Source organism: Diuraphis noxia, unplaced genomic scaffold, assembly GCF_037042655.1.
Source record: "Diuraphis noxia isolate RWA-SAM2 unplaced genomic scaffold, SU_Dnox_SAM2 contig0005, whole genome shotgun sequence".
Lineage (NCBI taxonomy): Eukaryota > Metazoa > Arthropoda > Insecta > Hemiptera > Aphididae > Diuraphis > Diuraphis noxia.
This window is the reverse complement of record NW_028301715.1, coordinates 15,916,597-15,929,036: the sequence shown is the minus strand read 5'-3', so window position 1 is coordinate 15,929,036 and position 12,440 is coordinate 15,916,597. Positions and strand designations below refer to the sequence as shown.

General features: G+C 31.2%; 1 protein-coding gene across 2 annotated transcripts in view; it reads right to left on the bottom strand.

The window, feature by feature from the left end:
• Nucleotides 1-12,440, bottom strand: part of LOC107161914 (uncharacterized) — a 147,375-nt gene that overhangs the window by 52,053 nt on the left and 82,882 nt on the right. For both annotated transcript variants that reach the window (XM_089229403.1, XM_015508530.2), the window contains exons 5-7: nt 6,398-6,573; nt 5,423-5,549; nt 3,413-3,522 (exon numbers count right to left, since the gene is read on the bottom strand). In XM_089229403.1, the coding sequence (XP_089085529.1) occupies nt 3,413-3,522; nt 5,423-5,549; nt 6,398-6,573 (413 nt within the window). The remainder of the gene's footprint in view (nt 1-3,412; nt 3,523-5,422; nt 5,550-6,397; nt 6,574-12,440) is intronic.

Genomic DNA, 12,440 nt, shown 5'->3' with positions numbered 1-12,440 from the left:
ATTACAATATATTTAGAAATATTTTCTTTTCATTTTTAGCCATAATAATTTGCATCACACACATTTTTAGCGATTATATTTGACCAACGTATGTGTACTAATAATTGGAATACTATTTTGATAAAACTGATTTATTTTTGAGCTCCGATGTTGGTATATACTCTATAACCATTAATTATTTGACCCTTTTTACTGAGAGTAGGAATAATATTTTTTGAACGCAATTCAATAACACAGATTTGATAATACGGCATTTCAAATAGACAAATTAGGTACACTGCCTCGACTAAACCTATTCTCACAGCAAGGCGTTTCAAACGGCATGTCGATTATTAATTTTTGTTTTGAACATTTGATGGCGTTACACAATTTTTGTAATCATTTTACTTAAACTTAAGTAATAAGGCTAAACCTATCAATAGTTATTTTTAAATAAAATATTGCCCTGAGTATCATATCATAAAACACACGATTAAACACGATTGTTTTCGAGACAATAAACATGGTAAATTGTTTTGGTACAATTGTGTATTATATTTTTATACTAACTATTTAAATCACGAAAATAATACAATAAATTTACAAAACTCAACCCGAGTCTAAGCTCAGCGAATATTAGTTTTGGAATGTATTTGTTTAATATGAGTATTTTAAAGAAAAAATAATTTTGTTGGAGTAATGAACCCCCTCCCCCCCCTCAGAAAAATATATAGTACCTACATATTTTCTTACGAGATTTTAAAATAATATCACAGTGGTTTTCGAGAAAATGTTAAATAAACACAATAATAATAAAGCAAACACATTGACAATTTATAAATCAATTGGTTAGATTAGGCTTAGTGATTTATCAAATATAGTGATTTTTCATCGTTTTTAAAATTAAAAACATCTACCCCTAAGGTAAATTTGATTTCAGCGTCTTCTTTTTTTGTTCATTTTTGATAATAATAATTGTAAATGTACACGTTTCTTAAATATTTATAACTATACATTTTAGGTATTATAGGTACTTATCTTTATTATTTATTTTACTCAGATAAATTAATATTTCTTAAAACGCTTTAAGTCTTATAGTGTATAGTAAGAAAGAGTCTCAAATACAATTAAGTTGAGTATCAAGTTTAACAATATTCAACTTTTAATTAATTGAAATTCTTGACATTTTTACCTAAAATTTTCTCGTTATCCGATTACTACTCTCTGAGAAATGTTATACGAGTTTACCCTTTGGCCATTTTGACACCTTAAACTTTCAATTGGAAACTGTCAAAAGTTTTACATCTATGGTGTCTGTTTGAACCTCTAGTCCAATTAAACTTCTGTATTTTACGGCTAATCGAATAATCGTAGTTTATTTGTCGTGTGTTGGATTTAATAGCGAGATAATACAATCATTGACGATTTAAAGATGATTTTAACGTTTATCATATGTGCTCTACAAAATATAATAACAACTAATAACAACTGACGGTATTGAATAAAACGCCATAATCTGAAGCTATAATAATACTTATAAGCACAGTGCACTGTATGCATAATATTAAAATCTTAACTTCATTTACTAGGTACAGATTTAATGATGAATTTACTTAAAAACTTGGTAATTTGCTCGTACGCAGACAATAATATTACATATTATAAGAAATAAATCGAATTACTTATATTCCTTCTCTTTTTTCATGATTATTCTTGAAATGAAATTCTTGTTAAAAATAAAGAAAAACTTTTTAGTTAGATACTTCTAGTCTCGCATCACGTCCAAACGTTATCCGGTATTTTCTCTGAGGGATTGCATGGTACTTCCGGTTGAAATTTTCAGTATACTTTATTACATACAACTACCGCGTACGAAAAGAACAGAACATTGTTTAAAACATGATTAAAAATTTAGAGAAAATTATCCACTTCACCTAAGACGGTCGGGATGAGTAGTTATACAGTTACGAAATCGATAACCATAAGATTGAATTTTAAAATACAATATGAACTAATAAATTCAAGGTGTATTCGAATGGATTATTAACAAATTTGAAATGGTTTAATAAAATAATAATGAATAATAACTATAATATTATAATAATAATATGTAGGCGTACTACTATTCCATTAACGAAAACAATAAGGTTTTTTAGAATGGCAATTTGATTGTTATGCCCTCATGCATAATAAACTAAATCAATTGTTTTGAATGTGACTAACAGATTTATCAGATAGAAATGCACATACCTATATTATATCATAAATTCTGTTTGATTTATAGTGCCATTGAATTTTCTCATTACTTATTAATTGGTTATAAATAAAAAAAATTGCATGAGTCATAATAACAGTAACACCAAACTATAACATAATTTTTATAATACTATATGTAAAATACATAGCTATAATAAGCCTAATGTTTGACATGTGATAGACCTAGCCTTTTCGGTTGAACTTTTAACACAAATCAGCTAATTCCAGACTTCCACTGTTGTATCCTCTCATCCGATCCAAATGATCAACTACCTGCAAATTTAGTAGGTATCTACAAAGCCATAATAAGCCCATTCTGCCAGTCTGACCATGTGGAACTCAACTCTCAAGAATTTGCATGTATAGCGACTGATTTGAACGGTTCCATTCTAACACATGCATAATAATTGAAATTGGGTCAACAACGAACAATTTTTCAAGTCAGGTATATCAGATCAGTTGTGCTTTACACTGTTTTTATGCATAACAATGGAATTATGAGTACTATTAAAACATGAGTAAAGAAATAAAAATTTTTGAAATCTATAAGTCAAACAATAATTTCGACTACACTAGTAGCAAACATTGTTTTGACAATGTAGAAAATAAATCAAACGATATGTAGGTACCTAATATTGTTGATCAAATTTACTTTAATAACTACCTCGGTAAAACACGAAATATGAATGTTTTTCAAGATAAGTTACCGTTTAAAAACCAAGAAACTCCAGCGAATAATAATTTCAAAAGTGAACATATTATTTTTTCAATTTCTTTTATGCAAGTCACCAAATTAATAAGTACCTGAACAATATTTTATAATAGACGTCTGGAACGTAATTGGTTTATTCTTTCCGACCATTGAAGCTGTAAAGAATAAATTTAATTGAGGGGCATATTTTTTTTTTCGAGAAAAAAAAATACGCTTTGTTCAACCAAAATCCATTGGCTGATCGGCCAGTCCCACAATGTCGTTTATAATATTATATACCTATTTAAACGATTGGAAAACAAATAAGTCTTATTAAAATATATATGAATTGCTTTTATAATGGCAGCGGGGAGAGAGAGGGGCGGTTTCACTGCAGATTTTAATGAATACATAAATATAGCGTTGAATTTATTTCGACCATTCACTATATCATTATATCATTATACGATATTATATCATACTGACCTTATTTTGGTTTTGACAATCTCCGTGTCCAGTACGGCTATCCGAAACACAGTGCACTGGTCTGAAACGGCTGTTGGGTCCGGCACGACGATCATTTGCACCAAGTCCGCCTGCGAACACACCCCAATAACGATGAAATCCAATTAATATACTATTATTTATATCCACCGTAGACCAGGCGGAACACCGGAAGCTCCGCGCGTACAACAGTAATATATACAAGTCAAAGACAGATCCCTTTGGATATACATATAACAATAATAATAATGATAATAAACCGATTCGTTATCATACTATCGACACAAGTTGCCGATCTATTATTATGTGTACACCATTTTGTGGTGTTAATCACACACACATATGTATATATAACCACGGTTTCATACACATTATAATGCATAATTACAATATGACGTGAATGTGATCTATCGGATTCATATTTCTATTCCATCCAATTAAAACATATGATATAACAGTACTGTTTATGATAATATAATATTGTATACGGTGTAATATATTTTTAACAGTGAGCACTCAATTTTTTAGACAATTTTAAATTCACCGAATTCTAACTTTAATATATTATAGTATACTATCCTATATTTATCAGTAAGGCTTCTATTGATTTTTAATATTAGGGATAAAAAAACTTCAATAATACAATAAAATTTAAATAAGGATAGTAATATACTAATATATCATTTGAGATTCAAGTAAAACGCATACGATTTTGAACTTAAAATAACCGTTATATAAATAATGCATTAATACCTATTTGTTTATGCAATGTATAGAATCATATTTGCACAATCAGCACATCAGAATTTTCAAGAAGTGAAATTGATAGAAAAAAAACGTACGAAGAACATTATTAGAATGTCAAATTTTTTGATGAGACAAAAAAAATGTTATAAAAGTAAGTAAAAAACAAAAATACATGGAAACTCTTTATTCCTAAATTAAGTCTAAATATTTTTAAACTTAAATTGTGCACTACAGATACCAGAAGAATGGACAAGCATACGCATTCGATATTAATGACAAATAATTAAACTGTTTCGATAAGCCTGCACTGTCATACCCAAACGTACCGAAGAGGTTATTATCTGCAGTAGTTTAATATAAATGCAATCCAATTAGTCCCGAATAGTTGTCGTGCAGTATGTTAACTGGAATGTTTCACGCTTCAAGATAATAACTATATTATTATTGGTGGTTAAATTTGGTATTTATCAATTAACTTCAATATTTAAAAAAAAAAAAAATGTAATTAATGTTCGCATTTGACAATAATTAAAAAATACGCAAGGCAAAGAATACAAGGATTATACGCTATTTCGCGATACAAAATTGAAAATATGATTACGACAGTAATGAAATGTATTTAAAAGTTTAAATCTTAAAAGAGTCATTAAAAATAATAAGTAGGTACAACATAATGTACATAGTTATGAGTTTCTTATCGTTTTGTTCTCAACGACGTTTTAACACCATTTGCGAAATCTATTCTAGTAGATTAAACATGTCAATTAATTCAAATCCAAAAACCAATTAAAATCTAAGATTAAAGTATTTGATTAACAAATGTAGCTCATTTATTTGTATGAATCTTTCCAAGTAACTTCTTAAATACTGAATTTGTTTCGTCTCAAGTGTTACAGAGCCTATTAAGATTTAAAAAATAGTATCAATTTATTGCCATACATCATATTATTATAAATCATTGTATACGTTTGGCTTAAATTAAGCATTTCAAAAAGTGATATAACAAAACATTAACAAACTTTTACGACTGTATGATAAGCATAAAAAAATACTCGTATTTTTTTAGGTAGTGAAAATATTTTTTGGAATTAACTTTTTAAAATAAATATTTAAAGTAAAGGTTATTTTATTATTTCTTAAAATAATATTGATATATACTATATTACAACGTAATTTATGATGAGTATTAAGTATTATGTTGTATATGAATGATGGACTGTAATATTTATTAAATATGAAACATACCGTTAACGATTCCTCGAAGACGTCCATATCATAATATTCCGGAGATGAGGCATATGAATTTTGCATCAGCGTCTCAGTCGTAACCCATCTACAGTCCAAATACGCTATGATTTCATCTTTTTGAAATCTACAAATAATATTATAATATGAAATTGAATAAATACCTTTTTTTTTAATAATAAGAAAAAAAATAGTTGTAAGTGCGGATTAAATAAAAACTAACCTAAATGTCCTTGAATAAGAATAAAATAATTTCCTCAAAGATCTTTAGTCTTAGTTAATAAAGTTAATAGGGATTTTCTTATTTAAATCCTATCGGTTTTCAGTTCTCAATACGAGTTATATGTATAATATTTATTATCCTACATTTCCTTTACTAAAACATTAAGAAATATCTAAAACTGCTAAAATTATGCTATGTACTAAAAATTATTTACGATTAGGTATATACAGAACTTAAACGTATCGACTGAATGATAATACATTTAACTTTCATACCTATTTGTAATTTTTATTTTATTCTGTAAAATCCAACATACTGACTTTTTATTTGTGGTATAACTATAAAACTTATCCGATACTAATATTAATACTAATATAATTCAGTATTGTAATATTTTAGTTTAGTAGTAGGTATAGTATTATCCTACATAAACCAATAAATACTTATATAAGTATTATTATATATACTATATTATGCACCAAATGGACTCAATAATTTTATTTTATCTATTTTTTATTGTTACAGCATCAAAATCAAATTTATTAGCTTACAATTAGACTATATATTATATAGTTATGCACACATAAAAAATAATTTTTATAATTATATTTAACTCGACAATTTTAAATTATTGTATGTTATATTATAAAAATATAATTTACTATTGGCTTGTTTTAAATTGAAATAATATGGATAAATACCCTAGATAAAAAATATTGAAAAAATAAATAAATACATTTAAGTTGACATACCCCAATCCTAGCTGATGAGTAATTCCATCGGCTAGCACTGCAGCGATCAGCACTGATCTATTCGACTGCCTCGTGTTTACAGACACTCGTAATAGATCTGGACCACTGACTTCAAGCGTTATGACCTTCAATGGTTCTGTCGATGAAGATAAACGGAAGACAGTACCAAAGTCCACCTGGAAATAAAAATACAAAATTAAATTGATTGCAGGCTGTCGAACAGAAAGATTTATTTGAATATATAGAAAATATACGTTATGTTGTAAAATGGTAAACCGTTCTTTAGTAATGTACGATATTTTATTAGAGGTGTTCAACATTAAGAATACTGAATAGCGTTTTGTGACTTTTGAGTATGCACAAAATCCAATAATTTATTATTTAAAAAAATAACACTCAATATTATACTATACTGTTATATCATAAGTTATACAATCTATTATTAGCTATATTTAACAGTAAATATATTTGATGTTAAAATATGTTTGATGTACCTAAATCAAAATTCTAATGAGTAGTTAAGATATATGATAATACCTTCAAAAATATTAATGGTTTTACTTTTATACGAAATATAAAACATAATCAGATTCAATTTTTAGTCAAGTACTTATAGCACTTTGTAATTTTTTTTTTATATATATATATATAATAATTTTAATAAGTATAATAGGTATAATTATTCAATCGTTATACATAAAGTTCAATAACTCGAAACCTACTATGAACATTTTCAATTAAATCATCTAATTAACAAGTTCAATTATAATAGTGGTTTACATTAGAAAAAATAAGCTGTATGCGGTAATGTATGCAACGGATAACTCCTTAAATTATGGTATGTATTAAACTTTAAACAGCTTAGTTTCTCGAACATTAAGTTTGTAGATTAAATGTATTTAAAGAATATTCTTAAAAATACAAAAATCAGAATTTGAACAAAATAAAAACAAAATGTCAGGGATTTAGCCTGGTGAATCGTACAAATGTGAAAAATGTGTAACCCAGATAGTCAGGAAAAAAATACACGAACAACTTTGAAAATGAAAACATTCACTGATCAAAGTTTCAACTATAATATTATAATGAAAATATTAAATTTGTATTAGGGCGCACAATATTAATTGTTATATGGTATATATTCAAAACAGATGACGATTTATACTTCCCTTTATGAATAAAAACATTTTATTCGACTCACGTGAAGCAGTCATGTATATAATATTGCAATCAGTTGGCGGGTAAAGCTAAAACATATATGTACATATAGCATCACTGTACACACGCATGCCATGTACACGCATTATTGCGTTTTCGAACACGAAATGATTATAAATTATGAATTTTCAATGAGATTTAAAACGAACGAAAACAAAAGCGCCGGAATAAAACATAATAATATATTATAATTGATTAACTGAAGTTTTTGGCGCGTTACACCAAATTGGTTTACTCCATATAGGTACACACGCGCCGCATGTTTGTGAAATAATTGCTGCCGCCATTTTGAATGGAGATTTGAATAGGACATTATACGATGAAACAATGATAACAATAACTATGGCGGTCAAAAGTCACGTACGTTCACAACGTCTCTGGTCCCTCCTTATGTAGTAGTTAAAATGCGCTGTGACTTTTAGATGTTAAACGTAGGTATAGGTATACTGTTCGTGCATCAAACATAAACGCGTTTTGATTAGGAAAAAGTGTCAATTTCGACATTTTAAATCTAAACATATGTACAATAGGTACATATTATGTTTGACTGTATTCACGCCAAAGACGGTTGATTCTATGGACTGTATACCGTTAGTTCCAGCTGTTAGGAGATTCTGGTACGGAGTAGCCTTTACCTTGTGAGTGTCTCTACTGCGCATAAGTCTGCCCGTGATGGGTCTCGCTACGTTTTCGGGAGGGAGGGGGGTATGGCTATGCCGTTAACTATACCAGGCTTGCGCCTCTACTAGTGGGTGGAAGTTTGAACTGTTTGCGATCATCCCCCTCGTGAGGTGGATAGAGTATAGACTTACATAGTAATTATTGGTTGATTTTATAATTTTTATTAAATTTAAATAAAATATTTATTTAGTTTAGTTATTTATATTAAATTATTTAATTTTTTTGTTCATCTTGTTGTCAATTATAATGTTATCTTTTTATTGCGAATCGCAGAATATGCTGTAGCTGCTACAACACTCCTTGAGAGATAAGTGATAATAATTACTATTGATAATAATTCCCGGCTATATTCCTGATAAAATATTTCAAATTTGTCATTTTGTTATCAGTCAACAGAATTTATTCAATTTAATGTTGTTTAAATATAGTTTTTATAGTTTGTATACTACCTAAAATGACTAAGGTGATTTGTTTTTAATAATGTAACATTTCAGTGACACAAATAGATTGTAGAATAGACTAGACCTAAATTCCAAAGGATAAAAAAAAAGGTTCTACGCTCAGATCTGAATCCCATCATGTAAATTAATAATATTTTTAAAAAAAAACTGCCAATTCAAAAAGTAACGGTAACCGAAAAACGCTCAGTGTAGACGGTCCCGTACAAACGAATGTATACTTAATGTTGTGCACGACGGAAACGCAGCAACCAAACCGCATAACAACGCGCGGTTGATTTCAGACCTAATTCGGACAGTTCGGAGAATCGGTCCAGTTTGGCCCAGATAACGCGGTTTATATGTTAATTATAGATGGCAATCGATTATCGGCAACCGAAAAAACGCATAGTGTGATCCGTTGCCCCTCATGACCGGTCTGACCCGTGCTCTACATAATACATAGAATTGCAGGTTTTTTTTTCGCGACGATCGATCAGTCAGAATGCCGACCGACTGTATTCCAAATCTCATGCTATTATGTAACGTATTTTGGCCAACGAGCCCCAAAAATAATACACATAAATAACCCACCTGATAAATCCATTACAACAAACAAAAGACCGTGATAACATCAAAGAAAATACTTTGCGATGCGCGAACAGACATCTAGCTATTTCCAACAAACAATCGATTATCGTTTTCTAAACAGAAAGTAATAAAGGATCAATCATCAACGATAATGTAGGAAAGTTCAAATTTCTTTTTAATTATTATTTTTATTGTATTATAACTAAAACTGCGTTGAACCTATTTTGGTCGCAAAATAGTTACAAATGTTCTCAAAGGTTAAAAAAAAAAATAATAAAAAAAGATGACTCTTTTTAATTATGTAGGTACTTCTCTATGACTCAAAAATAGTGGACATTCAATCAAGAATAAAATAATATTTTTTTTATTCAACGCCTCGGCAGCCCAATATAATAAAAGTCGCATGATACAAACATATTACAGAGTTGACGTTATTCAGTTAGCCGTGGTAAGTGTATCTTTAATATGAGACTGAATTGAATGGGAAAAAATTCCAACAAACATAATAGTTCATGTACAGTTTCGTTTTAAACATAAACTTGCACGAAACTATCATATTCGCGAAGCTCTGTGTTATTACGTTCACTGCAACGGTTGTTTCACAATCATTAGCAAGCACCTACCTATATATATATATAATAAAGCCAAGGAACAAAACCGTTGATCATCCCGGCGAAATGTGAACCGAGTAGGTATATGTGCAGAGAGGATGATGCTCTTGTCGTCATTACCTACCTACAAGAATTATTATCGATCGATCGGCAGCGCGAGGTGAGTATTTAATAAGAGTATTTAATAAGAAGGCGCAAAAATCGTGGACAACTATAAATTACTTTAGCCGACTTCTACTTTATATACCTATAGTACTTATTGTTCTTTATAATCACGTTCAGCGACACAATAACTGCCATGGCGACGAAGGCGTAATAACCGTTTCATCTCGAGCAATCGCGTCACCGAATAAACAATATATGGACTGACGTTGTGTTAACAATACCTACCTATAATACGCGCGATATACGACAATTGGGAAACTTTTTGGATTTTTCAGAGTTTTTTTGTGTCCCGTACTGAATCCTCAGGGTTGGGCCGTTGGGCGGAAAAACTGTGAAAAGCGATTTTCAATAACAATAATAATATGGGTATAATTATAACTACAGTATCTATATAGTATGATATTTACCAAAAAACTAAATGCGTTTAGCATGCTAACCATGGTATCAGCGGCGTAGCCAAGCCGCACAGGGGACATCCCCACATTGGCCGTGTCATATAATATATAAAAAATAATCGTAAATTTATTAAATGTACCGGTTGAGAGTTAAAATTAAAAAAAATGCAATGTTTATTGTTTATCAAAACACCATATAGCTAGATTGATAAGCGTGTCATTATCATCAATATCTTCCAAATATTTGGAAAATTAAAAACACTGTTATTTGTTTATTTAATTTTTTTTTGCCCACTCCCCCTTGTAGAATTCCTGGTTACACCACTGCATGGTACTTAGTTATCTGGGATGATGTAAAATTTATATAATATAAAATATAATGACATATATAACGATAGTAATTAATTATGCATACCAATTCTTAATGTTAATTTTCCATTATCTTATCTAGAAGTTTGATGGAAACATTCAGGAACACTTTATAATAGGTAATGAAAAAAATAATATATATATATATATAACAATAGTATAAAATAGTTGACACGATGGTCATTATAGTCTTCACTCATCAGACATCACTATTAGGTTCATTAAATACGTTTTATTTTGATAAATTGCAATACTAAATTAGTAAATTATTCAATGATAAATTGTTACTATCAATTATCAGTATGGGTAAACGTTTTTCTGCAGGTATCATTTTATGTTAAGTACACAACGAATTAACGGTAGATAGCATATATACAATACGAGTACCATAAATATGTATGAATCTAGTAATTTATCGTCTTAAAAATATACTTATATGATAAAAAAAAAACTTAATAATCAAATACAAGAATAATGTTTCACCCGAAAATCAAATAACTTAAATTTTCAAAAAAAATCTAAAACTGGCGTCCCGTTGGCCCGAGGGTGATGCTGTTCGAGTGTGCTGAATTCCGAAGGCGATCAAAAGCGATGGTTAGAACGGATCCCACTCGAACTGACGGTGGCTTGGTCGGTGGCGATTATCACGCCGAACCGTCGTGCTATCCAGTTCGTCGTCAAAAGCTGCGCGACTTATTCGCATAGGCCGACGTATCCTCCGTAGGCCACGCCTCTGATGGCCAGCGCGTGATTCGGTCGACGACGGTCATCAGTTGGCACTAATTGTGTCCGCTGCAGGGCGCGGTGATAGCAGCGTAACCAAGTCGACGTGCGAATGATGTGACCGTATATAATAGTGTGTATATAGCGTCGTTCGGGTGAGCGTGAAATGCGACGTCGTGTGTTTGTTGTATAATTCGGCAGGCTCGCGGATCCGTCGCCGCGTGAATTCTCGATTCAATATTGAGTCCGGTCGGAAATACCACGATTTGATGAGACGAATGGTGGCGCGAGTCAAAAACTCGACGCCGACGTTTCGCCGTTACGGAAACGCGCGCGCTGCCCGGTGACGGAATACAGCACGCCGCGCGCCTGCAGCAACGATAATGACGAACTTGTTGCATTATCAGCGACAATAATAATATGGTGATGGAGCTGCGAATCGTTCGCTCGGTCGATTGCCCACCGCCGTAAGTCCAGTAGCGCTGCAGGCACAGAGATTTCGAGTATCGCAGCAGCACGTCGTGGACGATTGTCCTTGCCCGAAACGCGTTCGACGTTGCAGTGTACGAATCGCGACGGAAACGAAATAAATTTGTCGTATATACCCGTCTGCCGTCGATGTTTTCCGCTGCCATGAGCGCAAACATTATGTAGGTGATGAGCGCCATTCGATGTCACGGACGAAATTTCATCATGCGCCCGAATGCGCGGCGAGAAGTTCTCTCCCGTACGTGTTGCGTGTGTTTGTTCGGATAATTTGTTCGAGAAAAAACACCCATCGGCTGCCATCATCGACCGCACCGACGTTCTGCCCGAGAACGGATCCGCCGGCGACGTCGGCCGGCGGTCGTCG